At 41.0% G+C, this 26,169-nt stretch overlaps 1 protein-coding gene across 19 annotated transcripts in view; it reads left to right on the top strand.

Annotated features, from left to right (window-relative positions):
* The window catches only part of nedd4l (NEDD4 like E3 ubiquitin protein ligase), a 497,553-nt gene that overhangs the window by 413,882 nt on the left and 57,502 nt on the right, over positions 1 to 26,169 (top strand). For 8 of the 19 annotated variants that reach the window (XM_087990470.1, XM_043678365.2, XM_043677840.2 and 5 more), the window contains 7 exons: positions 171 to 305; positions 1,917 to 2,033; positions 3,952 to 4,149; positions 9,959 to 10,036; positions 11,002 to 11,056; positions 14,991 to 15,049; positions 26,005 to 26,070. In XM_087990470.1, the coding sequence (XP_087846596.1) occupies positions 171 to 305; positions 1,917 to 2,033; positions 3,952 to 4,149; positions 9,959 to 10,036; positions 11,002 to 11,056; positions 14,991 to 15,049; positions 26,005 to 26,070 (708 nt within the window). The remainder of the gene's footprint in view (positions 1 to 170; positions 306 to 1,916; positions 2,034 to 3,951; positions 4,150 to 9,958; positions 10,037 to 11,001; positions 11,057 to 14,990; positions 15,050 to 26,004; positions 26,071 to 26,169) is intronic. The other 11 variants (XM_087990460.1, XM_043677273.2, XM_043677097.2 and 8 more) reach the window with 5 other exon arrangements.

The raw sequence follows: 26,169 nt of genomic DNA, 5'->3' as shown, positions 1-26,169 counted from the left end.
CTATATTTCAGATAGAAAATGAAAACTTTGACTATAAGAGTTATGAACAACTGCTTTGTTTTGTGGTGGTGGGCTATGCTGTTCATTCGTTGTTCATTTCAGCTCTAATGATTAAGCATATAAACATATAAACTGTCTGGATGCTAACAAATGTAATCGTCTTGCACAAGCAGTCACCGGCAGCCTATATACTCACAACACCTGGCTTGCCACCAGGATGGGAAGAGCGGAAAGATACAAAAGGACGCTCCTATTATGTAAACCATAACAACAGAACTACTACTTGGACTCGTCCAATTGTGCAGGTACGAAGACTGTCCTACAACTGTGAAGAGCAAGACAACATTGAGATAACGGCACACTTTGATTTATTTTTTCCAGAGCTGCTTTGCTGGTTCAGTTGGACTTGTGCTGCTTTCTGTGTGGAAGCTGATTTTCTAACTTAGGATACTGCAAGTGATGCCAAAGACAGTGTCGAAATGATTGTTCAATATGCATAGTAATCTAAATGTTGTTAACTGCGAGCATATTGACCCTGCAGAATATTGTGTATATTTTATTCATTCACGGGATGAGGGCATCACTGACTAGACCAGCATTTATTGCCCATCATGGAGGGCACTTACAAATCAACTACATTGCTGTGGGTCTGGAGTCACTTAGGCCAGACCAGGTAAGAATGGCAGTTTCCTTCTCTAAAGGACAAAAGTAAACCAGATGGTTTTTTTTCTGACAGTCAACACTGAATTCATGGCCATCGTTAGATTTTTAATTCCAGATTTTTATTGCATTCAAATTCCACCATCTTCTGCAGAGGGATTCGAACCCAGGTCCCCAGAACATTACTTGGGTCTCTGGATTAGTAGTCCAGGGATAGCACAATTTGGCCATCACCTCTCCTTCCACTAAGTTATGCTGTGGATATAGCTATATTTCAGGGAGAAAATTAAAATTTGATTGTATAAGGTGTTAAGATATTATTAACACAATAACATAGAAAATGTCCCAAACAGGTAAGCTTGCATACTTGGAATGTTTCTAATCTTTGTTGGTATAAACCATAAGTTGCATTGTGCATGTAATATTGTAGGTAAAATCAAAACAATGATAAATCTGAAAAGTCAGGTAGAGTGCGACTTTCAGGTGATCATTTTGTAGCTGAATTGACCTCTCGCCTAATTTTCCATTTGTTAGGCCTGGCAACTGGGAGTAAAATAATAATTTTCTCTTATGAAAAGTTCCATGAAACTTGCAGAAAAAAACATGTCCGAAATTTACAGTGCAGAATTGTGTGGAAACGTTAAATGTGACAGTGGCAAGGGCAATTTGGTTTTCCGCCTTGCCAAAATTATTTTACTTGGAAATCACAATGAAATTACAATAACTGTTTCAGTAAGAATGTAATTTTCTTCCCTACTACTAATACAATTATCCTCAATATTCAATTGTGGAATTAAGCTTGGCCTTACAAGAATTTTGACTGAAGTACATACAATGTCATTTGTTTGAGTTGAAATTCTTGGAAGTCTTTGTCTAAAAACATTGTGGAAGCATTTCTATCATAATAAATTGCAGCACTAACAAATGCCAGCTTTCCAACCAATGTCAACCTCCTCCTATTTTTCTCAAAAGACAAAAAAGCAATAAATTCAACACTGGAAACTTGGAATCAACATGATGTGAAATGACTAAAATCTAAACGCTCGGCTTTTTCCAGCCACAGCAAATGAGCCCAGAAATGTATTTTGATTAAATACTTCGCTCCTTTAAATACTTTGTGTGTTACAAATGTGAATTTTATGGCATTTAAAGCTTTAATTTGTGAACTATTCAATAGCATTTATTCTACTGTAACCTAAACAACAAAACTAGTCTTCCTGAGTCAATTACTAATTTATTCTTCTTCCTACTACCAGCATGCAGACGATGGTGCACCAGGTCCAACTGCCAGCAACAGCCTTTTAAGCGAGCCTCAGATAAGGCGGCCTCGCAGTCTCAGCTCACCCACAGTAACCTTATCAACTCCACTGGAGGTGAGAGTTGAGTGTCTTCGCTTCTGTACAAGGCTCTCAATCACCTTAACATTCGATTCTTTCCTTTCTTCCGTCATTACCTGTTTTCTTCAGCTAGTGTGCCTTTTCATTCAGCTGTGTATCCCAGCTAATCTACTTCGCATTCTTTAACTGTGATAATTATAATCTTCTTTTCTTTGTAAAACAGCTCTTGCATGTACTGTCTCTCATAATGAAAGCTTTTCTGATTTTTTTTTCACCAAAGTTAACTGTTACGCACATTTCATTTGGAATAGTATTTATACATTCAATGAAGTAGTCAACCAGTGTATACTAAAACTATGACAACCATTTTAATGCTCAAATAAAAGCTGTGTAATAATATGTGAATTTGTAATTTAGATCTTGGATTTGAGGTATCAAATGTCATCTTTAGCATAACAAGTTTTCAGATGGTTCTGGCAATTATTGTTTTTACCTTGATGTCTACTTAAGTATATACTGAAAATGCATCTTTTTATGATTAATTTCTAAGCAGGTCAGTGGAGCTGAGTGGTATGCAAGAGGTCTTGAGAGTACTTGAACTCGAAACTGATAAATTATACTGCTTTCAATAGCACAATGCTTCCTGTATAATATCACACTTAACATTCTCTCAGTAATTTACTATAATGTACTAAAACCTGATTGTCATTATGCAATTGTGAAATGTAATAATTTTACAACATATAGGTAGAATAGATTTATCCTTTACCTGCAGCAGTTTGCCAGGCTTCTTAGCACCTTTGAAACTTTAATTCTACTTCAGAGAAGGGCAAGCGCAGGCATTGGGAACTCCGCCATCTGAAAGTTCCATTCCGAGTCAAATGCCATTCCAACTTGTAAATATGCTGATGTTCTATTGTCATTCTCGAATCCTAGAACTGCCTCCTTTAAAGCATGCAGCAGTACGTATTGTAGAAGTTCAGGAAGATGGCTCGATTTTGAGTTTCTGACCTTGAAGGCTTGGCTGCTAATGGTGCAGCAATGTAAAATAAGGGATGCACAGTGAGTCAGAATTGAATAAATTCAAGTATCTTGGAAGCTTCTGGGGAAGCATGAAGTCAGTGAGATGGGTAGTGGTGAGTTCATGAATAGACCTGAAAACAAGAACAGGAATTTTAAAATGTAAGATGTTGTCTAACCAGAATCTGGATTGCACGCAGTAGATTTGAAGGCAGGGGATATTTAAAATGCAGTATCCACTGGCTACCACAATTTTACCTGCACCAGGAGTGGCATTGGGCTAAGCAGTGCAATTAATCCCTTCTTAAGGTTCTCATCCTACAGCCAACAATATTCAATCATTGGGAAAGGTCTGCAAAAAGCTTCCCAATGCTGCTGGCTGGTGGAAAATCCAAAGTGGACAATGAATGCTGGCTCAGAGGTGGTCTCTATGCAGCATTTTCTGTTTTATGAGATTGTGAAGTGTGAAATTTTTGCAGTGTTTTCTCAGTACTTTTCAACATGGCGATACTTGATTTATTGTTAAGCTAGTTTCAGAATAAACTGTTTGCAAAGAAGGAAAACACTAGATGAAAGGTTTGTTTTCAACTTAAAGACTTCCATAATAGTTTCTCAGTTTCGCCATTGATTGAAATTTTGTAATTATTTTGTTTGAAAATGCTTAAGGACTTTGCAGCATTTATAATTACTGAATTCTTTGTATCCAAGTTAATTGACTGGACCAATACAAGATATAAAAAGCATATTAATTTTGCTTAAACTGTGATAAAATTAGTTGCTGAACAGTTTATCTAAAGTGAGTATTTTCTAAGATTTCATACAGGTTGCAGCAATAAGAAAAATCAACACAAGTACTGGAAACTATTTAAATGAGTTTGGCCAAACCCAAGTCCATATAAGTACTGTCAATACATACCTCTTCATTTTTTTTCAGGGTGCAAAAGATCCCCCTCTGCGCAGAGCTGTAAAAGACACTTTATCGACTCCTCAGTCTCCACAGCTTTCTCCTTATAATTCACCAAAATCACAGCATAAGGCTGTGCATAGTTTCCTACCTCCTGGCTGGGAAATGCGCATAGCTCCAAATGGCCGACCTTTCTTCATTGATCACAATAGTAGAACAACAACATGGGTAAGTCCTAAGCTGTACTAACAATGCTATTCTTTTGAATTAGTGAATCGCAGCAAACAAACTTCTTTTCAGTATGGGGGTCAGGTATGTGGATATTGTTTTGGTTTTATTACATGAGTCATGTGATGAAATAAGTAGCTGATCTAATGGATAGTCTCTCTTTGGAGTTAGCACATCAAAATAATTGCATTCTTAACTCAGACTTGAGCATTAAGCAGTAATCAGGAAAAGTCTCTTAAAATGTGAAAAAATGTTTGGGGTGGCTTGCTCAGTTTAATCTTTGGAATGGATCTTGTCAGAGCTTCCTGGTTGTTACAGAGAAAAACAAGATGATTATGTTTATTAGAAGGTAATGCTGGCTGAGTTTTTAAAATATATTTAAGTTGAGTTTGCATAAGTAGTACTGGGCAAACAAAGATTGTTCTGAAGGATAGATCTTGTGCACGGTCTTGCCAGCCTTGATTGCTACCTTAATTTAGTAAAAGTTGATTCAATTATCACTGAATATTGTGTGATTTTCCCCTTGAATACTTTTTCTATATAAAAATGCCAAATATCTGTAACCTCTAAAATATATATAGAAAAATATATATAAAAATATATACAGAAATGCTCAGCAGGTCTAGCAGTATCTGTGGAGAGAGAATCAGCATTAACCTTTTCAGGTTGATTACTAAGGTTATAGATGTGTTAGTTTTAAGCAAAAAGAAGTGATGAGGATGGGGTGAAAGGGAAGGTCTTGTGATAAGGCAGAAAGCAGAAGAATTAAGACGTGAAAAGCTTCAGGCTGCAAAGTTGAAGGATTTGTAATAGGATAAGGAAAGAAAAGATTTGTTGAGAGGAGATTTGAATGATGAACAGCTACCATCCCAAGACCAAAGAATGAGAAAATTGTGAGTGACAAACTTAAAACTATCAAAGGTAAAGGAAATAAATGGAGAGGGGTGGGCGGTATGGAGGAGGACACGTATACGGGGGTTGGATGGTGGGTGTGGGCAGATGGAGGGGCGGGTGGGGTTGGGCAGGGATGGTGTTGGACGGGGTTGGGGAGCTGGGGCTCCAGCGCAGTGTGCTGCTGCCTCGTCTCCTGAACGGGGAGCAGACTTCACAGAAAACTCCCAAGTCCCAGAGGAAATCAACGAACCGAATAATCAATTATCTAAACAAAATAGTGCCCGCACATCTCATTTGGTAATCGAGATTCCTCTGTACACCAAAATTTGGCAGGTGCTGGGGAATGTAGATGGGGAGCAGCAGTTTAAAGGGAAATCCACATTCATTATGTGGGAAGCTTTTAAAGAGAGGTTGATTAGAGTTCAGGAGGCACATGTTCCTGTGAAAATGAGAGATAGAAATGGCAAGATCAGGGAGCCATGGATGACAGGTGAAATTGTGAGACTGAGAAGAAAAAGAATGCATCCATAAGATCTAAGCAACTGAAGACAGGTGAAGTTTTGAAAGAATATCGGGAATGTAGGACCAATCTGCAACGAGGAATTAAGAGTTCTTAAAGGGGTCATGAGATATCCTTAACGAGCAGGTTTAAGAAAAACCCCAAAGCCTTTTATTCATATAGAAGGAGCAAGAGGGTAAGGATTGGCCCACTCAAGGACAAAGGAGGAAAGATTTACATGGAATCAGAGAAAATGAGTGAGATTCTTAATGACTACTTTGCATTATTCACCGAGGAGAGGGACATGATGGATGTGAGGTTAGGGATAGATCTTTGATTACTCTAGGTCAAGTCAGCTTAAGGAGGGAGGAAGTGTTGTGTATTCTAAAAGGTGTTAAGGTGGACTAGTCCCCAGATCCGGATGGGATCTATCCCAGCTTACTGAGGGAAGCAAGAGAGGAAATAGCTGAGGCTTTAACAGATATCTTTGCAGCATCCTTGAAAACAGGAGAGGTGCCAGAGGACTGGAGAATTGCTTATGTCCCCTTGTTTAAGAAGGGGAGCAGGGATAATCCAGGTAATTACAAACCTGTGAGCTTGACGTCAGTGGTAGGGAAGCTACTGGAGAAGATCCTAAGGGATAGGATATCTACCCATTTAGAAGAAAATGGGCTTATTGGTGATAGGAAGCATTGTGTTATGTAGGGGAAGGTCGTGTCAAGAGGTGACAAAGTTGATTGAGGCTAGGGATGTAGATGTCATGTACATGGACTTTAGTAAGGTTCCTCATGGTAGGCTGATGAAGGTGAAGTCGCATGGGGTCCAGAGTGTTCTAGCTAGATATTTAGCCAACTGGTTGGGCAACAGGAGACTGAGAATAGTAGTGGAAGTGAGCTTCTCAAAATGGAAACCTGTGACCAGTGGTGTCCTACAGGGATCCGTGCTGGGACCATTGTTGTTTGTGATATACATAAATGATTTGGAGGAAGGTGTAGGTTGCCTCATTAGCAATTTTGCAGATGAGACTAAGATTGATAGAGTAGCAGATAGTGAAGGGGACGGTCAGAGAATACAGCAGAATATAGATCAATTGGAGAGTTGGGCAGAGAAATGGCAGATGCCATTCAATCCGGACCAATGTGAGGTGATACTTTTTGGAAGATGTAATTCCAAAGCAAACTATGGCAATGAAAAAGTCCTGGGAAAATTGATGTACAGAGAGATCTGGGTGTTCAGGTCCATTGTCCCTGAAGGTGGCAACACAGGTCAGTAGAATAGTCAAAAAGGTATACGGCATGCTTTCCTTCATCAGACGGGGTATTGAGTACAAGAGTTGGCAGATCTTGGTTTGGTTCAGCCACATTTGGAATATTGCATACAGTTCTCACCGCTACATTTCCAAAATGATGTGGAAGCTTTGGAGAGGGTACAGAGGAGGTTCATTAGGATGTTGCCTGGTATGGAGGATGCTAGCTTTGAGGAGAGGTTGAATAGATTCGGATTATTTTCATTGGAAAGGAGGAGGTTGGGGGTTGGGGTGGGGTGTCCTGACTGAGGCCCACAAAAGTCATGAGAGGTGTAGACAGCATGGATAACAAGAAACTTTTTCCCAGAATGGAGGACTCAGTTACTTGGGATCACGAGTTCAAAGTGAGAGGGGAAAAGTTTAGGGGAAATGTCCGTGGAAAGTTCTTTATGCAGAGGGTGGTGGGGCTTGGAATGTGCTGCCAGTGCACATGGTTGGGGTGGGAACGATAGTGTCATTTAAGATGTATCTAGACAGGTACATGAATGGGCAGGGAGCAAAGGAATACAGATCCTTAGACTATAGGGCAGCAGATTTAGATAGAGGATATGGATTAGCGCAGGCTTGGAGGGCCTAAGGGCCTGTCCCTGTGCTCTGATGTTTTTTGATCTTTGTTCTAAGAAAAAAATACTGAGCATTCTATTGGGATTGGAGACCTATATTTAGGATCTTAAAGGAAATGGCAGCAGAGATTGTGAATGCATTGGTTATAATGCAAACTTCCCTGGATGTGGAAAGGTCCCAATGGATTGAAATATGTAATGCCCGAATTCAAGAAGGGAGGGTAGCAAAAAGTAGGAAGCTATAGACCAGTTAGTTTAATATCTGGCTTTGGGAAATTGTTAAAATCCACTATTAAGGATATTTGGAAAGTTGAAACACAATCCATCAGAGTCAGCATGGTTTTATGAAGTGTAAATCATGTTTGACTAATTTGCTAGAGTTCTTCAAAGGTGCAAAAAGCAAAGTGGACAATGGAGATCCTGTAGCTGTAGTATATCTGGACTTGCCAGAGGGCATTTGCTAAGGTGTCACAGGAAAAGTTAACGCGTAAGGTAAAATCCCATGGGATTATGATGATTTATTAGTTTGATTAGACATTCTGCTAACTGATAGAAAGCAGACCGTCAGGATAAATGGTATTTTTGTGGTGGCAAGCAGTAACTAGTGGAGTGCACAGAATTGTGTCCTCTGGTCCCAACTATTTACAATTTATGTTCATGACTTGGATGCAGGGATAGAAGGTACTGTTGTCACATTTGCAGATGACAGTCAGAGAGATGGGATAATAAGTTGCATAAAGAAATTTACAAATGGATATGGACAAGTATGGTAAATGGGCCAAATTTTGCAGATGTAATTTAATGTGAATAAATGTGAGGTAATCCATTTTGATTAGAAGAGTAGAAAGGCAACTTGGTATCTAAATGGAGAGAAACTTCAAAATGCTTCAGTGGAGAAGGATCTCAATGTCCTCCTGTATGAGTTGCAGAAAACTAATATGCAGGTACAGCAGATGAAAAAGAAGGCAAATGGAATTTTGACATTTATTGCTGAAGAAATGGAGTTTTTAAAAAAAAGGGAAGTGTTGCTGCTATTAGGACATTTGTGAGACTGCACTTAGAGTATTGCATAAAGTTTTGGTCCCCTTACTTGAAGGGATGCAGTTACAATGGAGATAGTTCAGATGAGATTCACTAGATTGATTCCAGCGATGAGATTGTCTTATGAAGAGAGGTTGAGTAGAGTAAGCCCATACTCTTCAGAGTTTAGAAGAATGGGGAGATTTATTTGCAGTACATTAAAACACTAAAGGCAGTTAACAAAATAGACAAAGAGGATTTTTTTTCTTTTGTGGGGCATTCTAAATGTGAGGTCCTGGTTTTAGAACAAAGGTGAGGAGAAATGACCTCTGTGAAATGGTTGTGAAACTGTGGAATTTACTATTTCAGAGTACAGTGGATACTGGGATATTATGTAAATGTAAGGAGCAAATGGACAGGTTTTTAATGAGTAATGGGTTGAAAAGTTATGGAGTGCAGGCAGGAAAGTGGAGTTGAAGCTGAGATGCGATTAGCGTTGATTGCGTTGAATGGCAGAGCAGGCTGGAGGGGCCGAATTGCTGCTGCCTCCTAATTCTTGTGTATCTAGAGTGATGGAAGCTAAACAAATGCCCATCTCTTATGTTCTTAGGCCCCTGGAATGGGATTGATTTGATTTAATGTATTTATTGTCAAAAGTATCTTCTTATACAATACAGTGAAAAGTGTTGTGTAGTGTTGCTACTCTCTGGCCCCATCTTAAAAGACAATAAAATAAATCAAGCATCAAATATAAAGGCAGAAAAATGAAGGAATAAAGAGCTGCATAACATTCTGATGTAGATGACACATCCTTATAGAGACAGAGCAGTTATTCAAACAATGTTATGACCTCTTACCTATTATGTAAACTATTGTAAACAATTCACCTAAATAATCCTATGAATATGAAAGCAATTAAGAATAAAAGTCTCTCAAACATGTAGGAGAGGTTGTGTTTTTTTAAAGAATAGCAAGTCTACATCTCTCTTCAAGAAAGGAGAGTAAGGGAAATTGTCTAGTTGCAGACCAGTTAATCCAGTAACAGCTCTTGGCAAACTCGTACAGATCATGAATCACAATAAAGTTCGTATGCATTCAGATTTGGCGAGGTGTATGATAAACAGTCAGAATAGGTGATCTAAGGAAAATTTGGTTTGACAAATTAAGGTAATGGTGACCTGCTGTCAAGAACTTCTACTTTACGCAAATGACTTCAGATGCACGCAAAGTCCTTTTTCACTTTCATTTTGAAATAACTCAGCAGCTTGCTGAGCGATTTCGTTAGGCAGTAGAGAGTCAAGCTACATGCCTCAAAGTCTGGATTCACATACCGCCTAGTTTGGTTAAGTATAGTAGACATCCACCTGAGATGTTTATTCATGAACCAGATGGGTTTTCTTGATAATCCAATAGATTCATGATCATTGTCAATTAGACATCCATTTATTCCAGATTTATTCATTACTTTGCTAATTTTCTTGTTTGATCCCAATAATGTGATAGTTCTCAAAGAGTTTACCTTTTCAGGAGGATCCACGGTTGAAATATCCAGTTCACTTAAGAGCAAAGACTTCTTTGGATCCAAATGACCTTGGACCTCTCCCGGTTAGTGCTACAAATTTATTTAGTTTTACCAACTGACAGTATCCCAATGAGGAGTAACTGCACAGTTCTGATTCTAAATAATTGTTCTCACATCCTTACTGCTATCCCAATATAAAAACCATAATATGTAGACATTTTTAGGCAGTTAAATGGCATGCTGTGTATCAATGCAACATGATTTCATGTTCATGCAAACAGCCCGGTATAAATTCAAACATGTCTAATGTACATGGCCAATTTCTACTATGTTAAAATATAATCATTATTCAGTGTGATTAGATTTGATTAGATTAGATTAGATTAGATTACATTACAGTGTGGAAACAGGCCCTTCGGCCCAACAAGTCCACACCGACCCGCCGAAGCGAAACCCACCCATACCCCTACATTTACCCCTTACCTAACACTACGGGCAATTTAGTATGGCCAATTCACCTGGCCCTGCACATCTTTGGACTGTGGGAGGAAACCGGAGCACCCGGAGGAAACCCACGCAGACACGGGGAGAACGTGCAAACTCCACACAGTCAGTCGCCTGAGGCGGGAATTGAACCCGGGTCTCTGGCGCTGTGAGGCAGCAGTGCTAACCACTGTGCCACCGTGCCGCCCACAAATGACAACAATATGACAAAGCTGTCACATGTGTGACTACAAGACATCAATTTTATAGCAAATTAATGCTAATATGAAATAGTTTATAAAGAAATCTAATTCAGTTTTCCCATACACTGTCGATGTTGAATATTTGGTTGATTTTTTTTCACGATTTGTTCTTACCATGGTATTTCAGTGAAATTTGTTTACCCTATTAAAGACTTTCTCTCTACCCCTTACCCTTGTCCCTTTTCGAAGAACCATTAAACCCAATTTCTTTCTAACAATGTGTAGATTTTGATGTGAGATATATGTAGTATTCTAGTATACCGTTACTTTGAAAAATGCTTCTGTTGCTCTTTATTTTAAAGCCTGGCTGGGAGGAAAGGATCCACTTGGATGGAAGGTCATTCTTCATAGATCACAGTGAGTCATATGGCATATTCCAAAAATGAAAAACTTTAGCTTTTCATTATTGATGGCAATCTCTGGAAGAAATTGGAACTTTTATCAATTGTCATGACACGACATGTACCAAAAGCTGAAAAAAAACTAACTTCTATTAAAAAGACAACTTAGAATGTATCAATTCAGTCTTGCAATTTAGCACAGTGGGTAGGAAGAGGTAATATTAACATAATGGCATAATTCTAATGAGTGTGCAGAAACAGAGGGACTAAGGGAAAGGACATCTTTTGAAGGTGACAGAATGTTTTGGGCTCAGTTTTGATGTTTGAGGCAGGTAACAGAAGATGGGAGGTTTTTATAGCTGATGTGGGAAAGCCCCCAGTTAAAAGCTGGCAGATACCTTCTGAGTTCAAGGTGGAATCTCTACGTGTTGCACAAGTTTCTCCTGTGGCGGAAGGAGTATCCACCAACAGCAAAGGCTGCTCACTCAGAAAGAAACTCTGCTCCCATCTCTTGAGACAGCAAGGAATGTGCCAGAGGTTATCGTCACTGAATCAGACTGGGTGAGCAGACCTGCATGTGAAGGGTAGCAGCAGTGGAAGATAATGGAAAAACTGGCATTAGAGAGTCTATTCATTCTGGTTCTACCTGCCAGAGCTGAAGTGTGAAGTCACAGGAAAAAAATAGTTAGATACTTGGTGAGCATTTCTCTGTGTCTCTCTTGATTGGCCAAGTGGTTTAAATCGGGAGATATTATTACGCTGAAATTTGCTTCTAAAATACTTAGCATTCAAATGAACTGATTAAATAGAATAGAGATGGCTAGGCAGGTGATGTGTGGCAGCTGCAGTACATGGGTGTTAGTGGACACGAATGTGATCCACTGTAACCTCATGTGCAAATATTGGCTGCTTAAGAAACTTCAGCTCAGATTATTGAGTTGGAGCTATATACATGACAACACATGGAGGAGGCAGAGAATTACCTGAGCGCTGTTTCAGGAGATAATCACACCCTTTGGATTAATGACATCAAATTTGGTCCATGATCTGATGAGGGCATTTATAACTGATAGTCATTACTATCAACAAAATTGCAATCATCTAAAGCTGTTCATAAATTTGACTGTCTTAAGAGTAAATGACTAAGTAGTCTAAAGATGGGCAAGGTATTACTTTTGCATAGAAAAGTTAGGACCATTGAATGTTTGGACACTGGCAAAATAACAGTACAACAGCCTTATGTGGTATTGGTTTTAAAAAGGTGAAAAAATAGATGCCCACAATCTACAGATCCATCAGTTTAGCTCCACTCAATATGAAATAATTGAGATTATCGAGAGTGAAATTTTTCAACTATGGCCAAGGTGAATTCAGAAGACCTTATACCTGAGCTATTAAATAATGAGAAATTGACACTTTTAGACGGAGTGTATCCAGGCTTTCAAAAGGCTTTTGACCAGGCAACTGGTGGAAGCCCATCAGCCAAACTTCAGAATGATGAGATTCAGGATAGAGCTTAGAAATGGATAAGGAACTGTCTTTAGGATAGACAGAAATGAGTGCCCTTTGGAGCATCTGTATTCACATGGTTCCCCAGAGTTTACTATTGTGTTACCGTTACTATTTTCATTTACAATAAATAAACTGAATTCTGAAACTCAATACAATGCTGTCAACTTTATGAATGATGAATTCAATTTCATTGTGAAAAACAGATCAGAGAAAGTAACTCTGAAATTACAGAATATTTAGGTGAAGTTTATATATTGGCCGATCAACAGCTGAAGACAAGAATTATGCACAAGGTATATGTGAATGGTGTTAAAGTAGCCAAGAATGAAATGGAAAGATGGTTAAGAATCTTAGGTGTAGTACTGAACATGTTCAACCAGTGCAAAGCAGTCATCAAAATTGAAGGTTTTGGTCAAAACTGTTGAATATGAATTAGTAGAAGAAGGTATTCTCCTACTGTACAGCATTCTGTTAGGCCATGCCATCAGTACTAAGTTCAATTCTGATTATCAATTCAGAAATATTCAGATACTGGACACTGCAGAGACAAGTCATGGAAGTACACATCTGGTGTCACTTGAGTCATGAGAAAACATTAGAGAAAGTTGAGGCTAGAGTTAGCCTTGCCCACGTGGTGGACACAGGATAGCCACAGCATTCCAGCTGTAATGAAGTTTTCTTGTTTTGTTAACTTTTAGATTTTTAGTAACATGAAACCAAAATTTGTTCATCTCACAGTTGGCAATTCTGCTCCCTACATTCCTGCTGGCTGCTTCACATCTATTTGGCTAGTTTTCTGTCATTATCCTCCTGCTCTACTCAAAATTTTCATGCAGTAATGTTTTCACCAGTCTGTATTTATGGATTACCTGTCACATTTTAGCAGTTTCTTCAGTTTCAAGTTCTGGAGCAAGGGTTGCTGGACCTGAAACTTTAACTCTGCTTTCTCTGCACAGATACTGCCAGACCTGCTAAGTTTTTTCAGCAGTTTGTTTTCAACAGTTTCACAGGTTGAACTGTGGGAATCTGGAACCAATGGCTTCACAAACTCAGACACTTTGGTCATAAAAACAACATTCAAATTGCTGTACAAATTGAGAGGGACACCGCAATTCTGTATGACTTCATAATTGGAAAAAAAAGCAATTACTTGAATATGCTTTTCTGTATGTAGCCATGTTTCAAGTTTCTTAGAATAAAATGCTATAAATTAATAAACTCATAAGAATAACAGCAGGAGTAGGCCACTTAACAAACCAACTAGGAGAAAGTGAGGACTGCAGATGCTGGAGATCAGAGCTGAAACTGTGTTGCTGGAAAAGCGCAGCAGGTCAGGCAGCATCCAAGGAGCAGGATGCTGCCTGACCTGCTGCGCTTTTCCAGCAACACATTTTCAGCACTTTACAAACCAATACAAATTAATCTTTATTACTGACCATGATTTGGAGATGCCGGTGTTGGACTGGGGTGTACAAAGTTAAAAATCACACAACACCAGGTTATAGTCCAACAGGTTTAATTGGAAGCCTGATGAAGGAGCGTCGCTCCGGAAGCTAGTGTGCTTCCAATTAAACCTGTTGGACTATAACCTGGTGTTGTGTGGTTTTTAACTTTAATACTGACAAGTAAGCTGTTAGAACATAGAACAAGACAGCACTGAACAGGCCCTTCGGCCCACGATGTTGTGCCGAACATTTGTCCTAGCTTAAGCACCTATCCATGTACCTATCCAATTGCCGCTTAAAGGTCACCAGTGATTCTGACTCTGCCACTCCCACAGGCAGCGCATTCCATGCCCCCACCACTCTCTGGGTAAAGAACCTACCCCTGACATCCTCCCATACCTTCCACCCTTCACCTTAAATTTATGTCCCCTCGTAACACTGTTGTACCCGGGGGGAAAATCTCTGACTGTCTAGTCTATCTAGTCCCCTGATCATCTTATAAACCTCTGTCAAGTCACCCCTCATCCTTCGCCGTTCCAATGAGAAAAGGCCTAGCACGCTCAATCTATCCTCGTACGACCTATTCTCCATTCCAGGCAACATCCTGGTAAATCTCCTCTGCACCCTCTCCAAAGCTTCCACCTCTTTCCTAAAATGAGACGACCAGTACTGCACACAGTACTCCAAATGTGGCCTTACCAAGGTCCTATACAGCTGCAACATCACCTCACGACTCTTGAATTCAATCCCTCTGCTAATGAATGCTAATACACCATAGGCCTTCTTACAAGCTCTATCCACCTGAGTGAATGTTATCTGACTGAATACATGCTTTTACAATTCTGGGATATTCTAATACCAGATGAACTGGCCTTTATTAAAGGTGAACAGCAAGAACAAAATTCATAGGGTGTCTTCAATTGTGCTTGATTGCGTATGATTTTATAATTTCTATAACTTTATATTAATAACTCATTTGCTATCTCATTGTAGATACCAAAATTACACAGTGGGAGGATCCTAGACTACAGAATCCAGCCATTACTGGTCCGGTAAGTAGTTTTTTTTAAAAAATTGACAGTTATTTACAAATTTCATGTTTTCATTTTCTCCTGATGCTTTCAGGTCACAACACCCCATTCGTTGTCTCCCTTCTAACCTTTATCCCCATCCTCACCCACTCTAGTTTTCTGCTGAAAACTTTTTCTGTTTGCAGTCAGGTCACTGTTCAGGATGCCATGAGTCACAGCTCGTGCACACTTGAATGGTGGAGGAAGCACTTTTTTTCTCTTCCTCTTACTTTCCTCACCATAACAGATTCCTGAGGATTAAATGCCAGTTCAGATCATTTAGATGTTAAGCTTTAGCATTGAATTCCTTGTGTGGTTTGTTTTGAAAAGTCTTTTGTTCCATTAGATAAACTGTTTACTGTAAACTGTGTGCTGTTAGTTTTGAGCAGAGTTGCTACAGATAATAGCGTCCAGGATTATTTGAAAAAGGCAGTCTTTTTTGAACTAAGCGAATCCTGTAGCATTCTTCAAAATCCCTTTCCAAATATGTTTCAATATTCTCTTTCTTCAAGAACAACTTGCATTGAACAGCATTTTAATGTAGTAAGAACTCTAAGTGTTTTATAATACACAGAAATGAATCCCAGTGCAATAGCAGAATAATAATTAGGGAAGGTAAAGCAGGGACAGCCCAAGGTAGGGAAGGTAGGTAGGTAGGTTCAGGCTTCAGAGATCATTAAAAGATCTAGTTTTGCTCTTGCTAGAAGAGCATTGAATACAAAGCAGGCCAAAGGTGAAAGAACAGAAGGATACATGTAAACGTGAGGATAGGGAAAGGGAACTGCAACATTCGAGGGAATACGGCAATGATGAAGATGTCAAATTGGTATTGATGTAATGCTTGATTAGATAACGATGAACAAGGCCAAATTAACCCTGACCTGAGTTGCTCTAGTGTTTTCAGTGTTTGTGCCGGTCTTGCCATGATTTTTTTATGCCTTACTGTGGGCTGTTTCCCTTCTGGAGTGAGAGGCAGGTATTACAGCACAGAAAGTGGGTGGCTCAGCTGTTACTTTTGTTGCAGATGGGTAGGTACTCCAGCCTATCTGTATTAATCTCACTTCCCAGCACTTAGCCCATAGCCTTGAATGTTATTACATTTCAAGTGCTCATCCATGTGCCTCTTCGAAGGCTATGAGATTTCCCATTTCTAATCCCTCTCTGGCATTCCAGTTTCCCACCATCTTCTGGTGAAAACCCTTTCCTCAAATCCCCTTAAACCTTCTGCACTTAACATTAAAAGTTATGTCCCTCATTATGAACCAAACAGCAGCTTTTTATCTACCCTCTCATAATTTTATTATTTGACTCCATGAACTTACTTTGTTCACAAGTATGAGAAGAAAGTTAATTGAAGTTGTAAGAGGGGATCCAAGATGGTGGTGATCTAGGAGGATCACGTTGCAGAGCTCCACACCACATCGCAAGTGGGACGAAGTCCTAGCTCGCCCTGCCCGGATGACTGCGATATCCTGGGACTCTGGAAGGGTCACGGTGTCCCAGGAAACTGTTTTTAAAAAAAAAAACAGCTTACCTTGGTTTTTACTGTCCAAGGATGCTGGAGAAGGGAGGATGTACTTCCGAGGCCAGGCCCATAGCTCAGCCTACAGGATCTTCTGACCCGATTACCTACCAGGCCCTGGTGAAGGACCCCATGGAGTGTTGGGAAAGCGGATAGAGAAGATGCTGGCCCCGATCTCCATCATGCTGCAGAAGCATGATCAGCAGCTGGGAGACCTGGAGAAAAGGATGAGGTAGAACACACAGTCACAGTGGTGGAAGCTGATATCGGTTCCTCCAAGGAAAGGATCGAGGCCCTGGAGACTCAGGTCCATAATTTGCATGACCAAATTGATGACCTCGAGAACAGGGGCTGGAGAAAAAAATATTTGGATCGTAGTCTGCCGGACGGTAAGAAAGGTGACCGCCTGGCGGAATTTATTGAAGGCTGGTTGCCAAAATTCCTTAACTCGAAGGCTAGAATGAGAGGCTTGAAGATCAAAAGGGCTCACCGGGTCACGGCATGTAGGTCAGGTCTGGACCAACGTCCTCATTCTACCTTGGTGCGGTTTCAAACATTATAGAATAAGGAGAGAATCGTGGAAACTTCCAGAATCCAGGGGAAGAATCCGAAGGCCGTAATTTATGAGGGCTCTAAGATCATATTCTTTCAGGACTTTTCAGCAGCGGTGATCCAGAAAAGAACATCTTATGACGGCGTCAAGAGAAGACTGAGGGAGCTTGGGATCCAGTACTCTGAGGTATCCGGCGGTACTTCGGTCACTTTACATCTCTTTGAGAAGGCAAGAGACTTTCTGGACAAATTAATTTAATCTGAACAATTTAGGATGTACAGATAGTAGTGCTGTTTGGTATGCCTCGGTTTCTCTCTTTGGAAAAAAAGAGTAAGTCCGGTCGGAGCTTTCTTTTCCTTTCCTTTTTATTGGTAATAATCTGGTCTAAACAATGCTTGGCAGCAGTTGAGATGTGTACTTTCAATTTCTAGGTTAAGTTATACCAAAGGATGGGTGGGGTACTTACTCTTTTTAAAAAAAATTTCTTTACTCACATTGTTATTTCATGGTATATTTTCTTTCTTCTTGTGTTTGCAGTGCGGCTCTAGCTCAGAGGAGGGAAAATAGCTAGATGCCTACTTACGGGCAGTTTATGCCTGGTTCAGGTATTTAAATGCCCAGGCTGCAGTATTGGCAGCGGGATGGGAAGTTGTGTTTTGGGATGTGTAATTACCTCCCTTGAGCAAGGGATTGAGTTCCTCTATTCAGTGCCATTGGCGCTTTATATGTTTTTTTTTTATTTTTGTTGGACATAGTCTTTGATAAGTTTGTTAACTGTAGTGGTTTACATTGATGTAGTTTTTATGTTCAATGGATCTTACAACACTAAGGCGCATCAATTTGTAATTCGAGTTCCTCCTCTCTGGAATTTAAATGTTACTGCAGAAGGTTATGGCTAATGACTTGATTAAGTAGTATACTGGGCACATCAAGGTGATTCACTCACCAATTAAGAGGAAGAACATACTTTTGAGTCTTAGAAAGGAAAAGATGGATATTGCTTTGTTACAGGCAATGCATTTGGATGATATGGAGTATTGCTGGAAATGTGTTGCTGGAAAAGCGCAGCAGGTCAGGCAGCATCCAGGGAACAGGAGAATCGACGTTTCGGGCATAAGCCCTTCTTCAGGAAGTATTAGAAACTTCAGCAGAATGGCTTTGATAGGGTTTACTTTTCACCTTAATTTAATACCAGAAGTAGGGGAGTGGCTAAGTGAGGGGGGAGGTGTGGGCACAAGTATTGCATTTCTTGCGGTTGCAGGGGAAGGTGCTGGGAGTAGAGGTTGGGTTGATAGGGGGTGTGGATCTGACGAGGGAGTGTTCTTTCCGGAACGCTGATAGGGGTTGGGAGGGAAATATATCCTTGGTGGTGAGGTCTGTTTGGAAGTGGCGGAAATGATGAAAGATGATATGATGTATCTGGAGGTTGGTGGGGTGGTAGGTGAGGACTAGTGGGGTTCTGTCCTGGTGGCGATTGGAGGGGCGGGGTTCAAGGGCGGAGGAGTGGGAAGTGGAGGAGATGCGGTGGAGAGCATCGTCAACCACGTCTGAGGGGATTAAAGGTACACACGGGAAGTTTGTAATTCTCAAAGCCCTGATAAACGAGGAAGAATATGGTGTTTTAAAAGTTTGTTGCCCTCTGGCCCTTCCCCTGAAATTTCTGGTAGATGCGTTCTCTAAACTGATCAGATGTCACACCAGGATTGATTTTTTCTGACCCCTGTGGCAACCCTGAATTTGGTGGCATAGTGTACAATTGGTAATGTTACCATCTCCGATCATGCTCCAGTGTACCTGTTGGTTAAGGTTAAGGATGTTATATAGGGCCTGAGGCAATGGCGAATAGATCCCTTTATCCTCAAGGGTAATAAGTTTGTGGAGTACTTCTGTGGGGAATTTAGGGCGTTTGTAATTAATTTTGTAAAATTAAAGCCAATCCTATGGGTGATTTTATAAAGGTGCTAGGTCTCAAGGGTGAATATAGATTCCCATTTAAGTGGTCACAGGGAGGTTTTGTGTTTTTGGGCATATTCATCACTTCAGTTCTTGATCGATTGTTTAAAGCCAATTTTGTTCAATTATTCAACAAAATCATGCAAGACCTTCAAAGATGGGAGGCGCTTCCAGTCCCATGGTTCAGTCAGATGGCACTTAATAAGATGAATATTCTCCCCTGTTTGCTGTACCCTATATGGATGCTCCCTCTGATTTTCGATAAGCAAATGTTCAGGAGACTAAACAGCTGGTTCACCTTTTATTTGGCGTTGTAAGCAGCCCCTTATTAAATTAGCTAAACTGCAATTGCCTCATAAATTGGGGTAGTGGATCTCTCGGACATTAAAAACTATCAACAAAGCTCGCTATTATCCTACGGGAGTGATTGGGCCTGTGGGGCCCTTTTTCAATATGGCTAGATATCGAAACCTCTCAGGTGCCCCCTGACTAGCTTGCTGTTTTTGGACAAAATGAGGACAGTTAAGGAATGTTTCCAGAGCTCAATAGTTATCAATATTGTTAAAGCATGGAGGGCAATTCGGCAGAGGGAAAGCAATATTGGCAAAACATCTCATCTAACACCTATAGTGGGTATGCCAGGTTTTCAATCGGGAATGATAGATTCAGGATTCAAGGGGTGGCTAGGGGTGTGTCTTGCATGGGTGATTTATTTGAGGGAGCCACAATGATGTCCTTTGATCAGTTAGCTCGGAAATACGAGCTATTTAACAGGGACCTCTTTCGTTTTTTTCAAGTTAGGGATTTATTTCAAAAAAAGGCTACGTGGCTCAGGGATGGTCAGGACTGACAGTTTAATGTTCCAGGATACAAATGCTACAGGAAGAATAGAAAGGGAGGCAAGAGAGGAGGGGGAGTGGCATTTTTGATCAAGGATAGCATTGCAGCTGTGCTGAGGGAGGATATTCCTGGGAATACATCCAGGGAAGTTATTTGGGTGGAACTGAGAAATAAGAAAGAGATGATCACCTTATTGGGATTGTATTATAGACCCCCCTCCAATAGTCAGAGGGAAATTGAGAAACAAACTTGTAAGAAGATCTCCGCTATCTGTAAGAATAATAGGGTAGTTATGGTGTAGGGGATTTTAACTTTCCAAACATCGACTGGGACTGTCATAGTGTGAAAGGTTTAGATGGAGAGGAATTTCTTAAGTGTGTACAAGACAATTTTCTGATTCAGTATGTGGATGTACCTACTAGAGAAGGTGCAAAACTTGACCTACTTTTGGGAAATATAGCAGGGCAGGTGACTGAGGTGTCAGTGGGGGAGCACTTTGGGGCCAGTGACCATAATTCTATTCGTTTTAAAATAGTGATGTAAAAGGATAGACCAGATCTAAAAATTGAAGTTCAAAATTGGAGAAAGGCCAATTTTGACGGTATTAGGCAAGAACTTTCGAAAGCTGATTGGAGGCAGATGTTCGCAGATAAAGGGATGGCTGGAAAATGGGAAGCCTTCAGAAATGAGATAGAAAGAATCCAGAGAAAGTATATTCCTGTCAGGGTGAAAGGGAAGGCTGGTAGGTATAGGGAATGCTGGATGACTAAAGAAATTGAGGGTTTGGTTAAGAAAAAGAAGGAAGCATATGTCAGGTATAGACAGGATAGATCGAGTGAATCCTTAGAAGAGTACAAAGAAAATAGGAGTATACTTAAGAGGGAAATCAGGAGGGCAAAACGGGGACATGAGATGGCTTTGGCAAATAGAATTAAGGATAATCCAAAGGATTTTTACAAATATATTAAGGACAAAAGGGTAACTAGGGAGAGAATAGGGCCCCTCAAAGAGCAGCAAGGCAGTCTTTTTATGGGGCCGCAGAAAATGGGGGAGATACTGACAGTATTTTGCATCAGTATTTTCTGTGGAAAAGGATATGGAAGATATACACTGTAGGGAAATAGATGGTGACATCTTGCAAAATGTCCAGATTACAGAGGATGAAGTGCTGAATGCCTTGAAACGGTTAAAGGTGGATAAATCCCCAGGACCTGATCAGGTGTACCCGAGAACTCTGTGGGAAGCTAGAGAAGTGATTGCTGGGCCTCTTGCTGAGATATTTGTAACATCGATAGTCACAGGTGAGGTGCTGGAAGACTGGAGGTTGGCAGACGTGGTGCCACTGTTTAAGAAGGGCGGTAAGGACAAGCCAGGTGAGCCTGACCTCGGTGGTGGGCAAGTTGTTGGAGGGAATCCTGAGGGACAGGATGTACATGTATTTGGAAAGGCAAGGACTGATTCGGGATAGTCAACATGGCTTTGTGCATGGGAAATCATGTCTCACAAACTTGATTGAGGACTTTGAAGTAACAAAGAAGATTGAGGGCAGAGCAGTAGATGTGATCTATGTGGACTTCAGTAAGGCGTTCGACAAGGTTCCCCATGGGAGACTGATTAGCAAGGTTAGATCTCACGGAATACAGGGAGAACTAGCAATTTGGATACAGAATTGGCTCAGAGGTAGAAGACAGGGTGGTGGTGGAGGGTTGTTTTTCAGGCTGGAGGCCTGTGGCCAGTGGAGTGCCACAAGGATCGGTGCTGGGTCCTCTACTTTTTGTCATTTACATAAATGATTTGGATGCGACCATAAGAGGTACAGTTAGTAAGTTTGCAGATGACACCAAAATTGGAGGTGCAGTGCACAGCAAAGAGGGTTACCTCAGATTACAACAGGATCTGGACCAGATGGGCCAATGGCTGAGAAGTGGCAGATGGAGTTTAATTCAGATAAATGTGAGGTGCTGCATTTTGGGAAAGCAAATCTTAGCAGGACTTATATACTAAATGGTAAGATCGTAGGGAGTGTTGCTGAACAAAGAGACCTTGGAGTGCAGGTTCATAGCTCCTTGAAAGTGGAGCCACAGGTAGATAAGATAGTGAAGAAGGTGTTTAGTATGCTTTCCTTTATCGATCAGAGTATTGAGTACAGGAGTTGTGAGGTCATGTTGCGGCTGTACAGGACATTGGTTAGGCCACTGTTGGAATATTGCGTGCAATTCTGGTCTCCTTCCTATCGGAAAGATGTTGTGAAACTTGAAAGGGTTCAGAAAAGATTTACAAGGATGTTGCCAGGGTTGGAGGATCTGAGCTACAGGGAGAGGCTGAACAGACTGGGGCTGTTTTCCCTGGAGCGTTGGAGGCTGAGGAGTGACCTTATAGAGGTTTACAAAATTATGAGAGGCATAGATAGGATAAATAGACAAAGTCTTTTCCCTGGGGTCGGGGAGTCCAGAACTAGAGGGCATAGTTTTAGTGTGAGAGAGGAAAGATATAAAAGAGACCTAAGGGGAAACTTTTTCACGCAGAGGGTGGTACGTGTATGGAATGAGCTGCCAAAGGTTGTGGTGGAGGCTGGTAGAATTGCAACATTTAAGAGGCATTTGGATGGGTATATGAATAGGAAGGGTTTGGAGGGATATGGGCCGGGTCCTGGCAGGTGGGACTAGATTGGGTTGGGATATCTGGTCGGCATGGACAGGTTGGACCGAAGGGTCTGTTTCCATGTTGTACATCTCTATGACTCTATCTATGACTCTATCTGGGAGTGCAGGTCCATTGTACCCTGAAGGTTGCTGCACAGGTGGATAGAGTTGCCAAGAAGGCATATGGTATGCTTGCCTTCATCGGATGGGGTATTGAGTATAAGAGCTGGCAGGTCATATTAAAATTGTACAAGACATTGGTTCGGCCGCATTTAGAATACTGTGTACAGTTCTGTTCGCTACATTACCAAAAAGATGTGGATGCTTTGGAGAGGGGGCAGAGAAGGTTAACGAGGATGTTGCCTGGTATGGAAGGTGCTAGCTATGAAGAGAGGTTAGGTTTATTTTCATTATAAAAAAGGAGATTCAGTGAGGATCTGATTGATGTTTACAAAATCATGAAATGCATAGACAGAGTAGGTAGAGATAAGCTTTTTTCCAGGGTGAAGGAATCAAGATGAAACGTGAAAAGTTTAGTGGGGGGATACACACGGCAAGTACTTTGCACAGAGGGAATGCATTTGCAGCAGAGGTAGTGGAGGCAGGCACGGTAGATTCATTTAAGATGCGTCTGGACAGATGCATGAGTAGGTGGGGAGCGGAGGGATACAGATGTCTAGGAATTGGGTGACAGATTTCGACAGTAGATTTGGATCGGCTCAGGCTTGGAGGGTCGAAGTGCCTGTTCCTGGGCTGTAAATTTTCTTTGTTCTTTGTTCTGACTGATCCCTACAAATCTGACATCGAGAGGAGGCTGCTCAGTGCTAAGAGTACACTTTCTTGTCAGCACTTTATATAATCAATTGGGGGGGCACTCCCTCAGATGAGTTTAATAGATTCTGTAGAGTGTGGGAGAGAGCGCTAGCATTGGGGACTCTTCAGAGGCATGGGAAGATATTTGGGAAAATGCAAGGAAGATATCAGTTTGCAATTGGACCCATGCTTTCCAGTTGAAAATTCTCCACAGGACCTACTTAGAGTCATAGAGATGTACAGCATGGAAACAGACCCTTCAGTCCAACCCGACCGTGCCGACCAGATATCTCAACCCAATTTAGTCCCACCTGCCAGCACCAGCCCATATCCCTCCAAACCTTTCTCATTCATATACCCATCCAAATGCCTTTTAAATGTTGCAGTTGTACCAGCCTCCACCATTTCCCCTGGCAGCTCATTCCATACACGTACCACCCTCTGTGTGAAAAAGTTGCCCCTGAGGTCTCTTTTATATCTTTCCCCTCTCACCCTAAACCTATACCCTCTAGTTCTGGAGTTCCCGACCCCAGGGAAAAGACTTTGTCTATTTATCCTATCCATGCCCCTCATAATTTTGTATACCTCTATAAGGTCACCCCTCAGCCTCCGACGTTCCAGGGAAAACAGCCCCAGCCTGTTCAGCCTGTCCCTATAGCTCAAATCCTCCAACCCTGGCAACATCCTTGTAAATCTTTTCTGAACCCTTTCAAGTTTCACAACATCTTTCCGATAGGAAGGAGACCAGAATTGCACGCAATATTCCAACAGTGGCCTAACCAATGTCCTGTACAGCCGCAACATGACCTCCCAACTCCTGTACTCAATACTCTGACCAATAAAGGAAAGCATACCAAACGCCTTCTTCACTATCCTATCTACCTGCGACTCCATTTTCAAGGAGCTATGAACCTGCACTCCAAGGTCTCTTTGTTCAGCAACACTCCCTACGACCTTACCATTAAGTGCTTAAGTCCTGATAAGATTTGCTTTCCCAAAACGCAGCACATCACATTTATCTGAATTAAACTCCATCTGCTACTTGGCCCATTGGCCCATGTGATCAAGATCCTGTTGTAATCTGAGGTAACCCCCTTCACTGTCCACTACACCTCCAATTTTGGTGTCATCTGCAAACTTACTAACTGTACCTCTTATGCTTGCATTCAAACCATTTATGTAAATGACAAAAAGTAGAGGACCCAGCACCGATCCTTGTGGCCCTCCACTGGTCACAGGCCTCCAGTCTGAAAAATAATCCTCCATCACCACCCTCTGTCTTCTACCTTTGAGCTAGTTCTGTATCCAAATGGCTAGTTCTCCCTGTATTCAGTGAGATCTAACCTTGCTAACCAGTCTCCCATGGGGAACCTTGTCGAACGCCTTACTGAAGTCCATATAGATCACATCTACCGCTCTGCCCTCATCAGTCCTCTTTGTTACTTTAAAGAACTCAAATCAAGTTTGTGAGCCATGATTTCCCCTGCACAAAGCCATGCTGACTATCCCTAATCAGTCCTTGCCTTTCCAAATACATGTACATCCTGTCGCTGAGGATTCCCTTCAACTTGCCCATCACTGACATCAGGCTCACTGGTCTATAGTTCCCTGGCTTGTCTTTACCACAGTGGCACCACGTTAGCCAGCCTCCAGACTGTTTGTTCCCAGTTTAAACCAGGGTTATCTTCAACATGTCCCAAGTGCACGGTTTGCCTGGGCACTCTTACTCATTGTCTCTGGTCCTGTGGTTGGCTTAAAACATACTGGAACAGTGTGGTAGGTATATTGGAGGGGATTTTGGGTGTAAGGATGGAGAAGGACCCGATCTCTCCTCCTCTTGGTCTGCCCAGTGTGTTCCCTGTCGATGCGCATAAGTAAATAAAATTTCAACATCGTCACTTTCTGCACAAGTAAGAATATCTTGTTAGGTTGGATATTGGAAACCCCCCACCCCAGGGCCTGTCAGGTTGGCAGAAGATTGTTATGGAGCATCTCCCCCCTTGGATTTTCTCAGAACAAAACTGAGGATTTCTACAAGACGTGGCGGCCCTTTTTGAATACCTAGACATAGATTTATCTGCCACACTAATAAGGGCTTTTATATAGCTGTAACGATTGTGTTTTACGAGTCCTATATCCAGACAGAGGGATCTGCGATCACATGAATATGTGAAAACGAATGCTCTCAATATTCGAGAGTGTGTTTTTTGTTTGGCTGAGCTGTATTGTTATTATTTATTTGTTTATTTGTTATTATCTATTTAGTTAAGTAGTTAGTTGGAGTTTTATATCTAAATATTTTTCTATACCTATTTATACTTTTGTACGTGAGAGCAGTTTGTTTTTTTATTTTATTGGTGTTCTTTCTGTGCATTGTTTTGAACTGTATTGTTTTGTATTTGTAATATTAAAAAAATCAATTTTTCAATAAAAATATATTTTTTAAAAAAGCTGAAAGAAAATTAACTGTTGTCGTAATCCCAAGGGGTACGATATTACGTTTCGAATGATGAAGAACAATCACTGTCAATTACGGCGAGTTTCCAGTAATTAAATTATAAAGACTGGTGTTATTTTAGTCATTTTTTGACAAAATAAATCTGCTTTCTTGTAGGCTGTGCCATATTCCAGGGAATTCAAACAGAAGTACGACTACTTCCGGAAGAAGCTAAAGAAGCCTGTAAGTATGCAATATGTTGTCTCAGGAATAGATTTCAGACTGATATATTGCAGAGTGCGAGACATAGAGTCATAGAGATGTACAGTATGGAAACAGACC

The sequence above is a fragment of the Chiloscyllium plagiosum genome, unplaced genomic scaffold, assembly GCF_037043375.1.
Source record: "Chiloscyllium plagiosum isolate Xiang-an unplaced genomic scaffold, Cpla_swu_hap1 HiC_scaffold_1, whole genome shotgun sequence".
NCBI lineage: Eukaryota > Metazoa > Chordata > Chondrichthyes > Orectolobiformes > Hemiscylliidae > Chiloscyllium > Chiloscyllium plagiosum.
The sequence above is the reverse complement of the archived record's forward strand: the minus strand, read 5'-3'. Positions and strand labels throughout refer to the sequence as shown.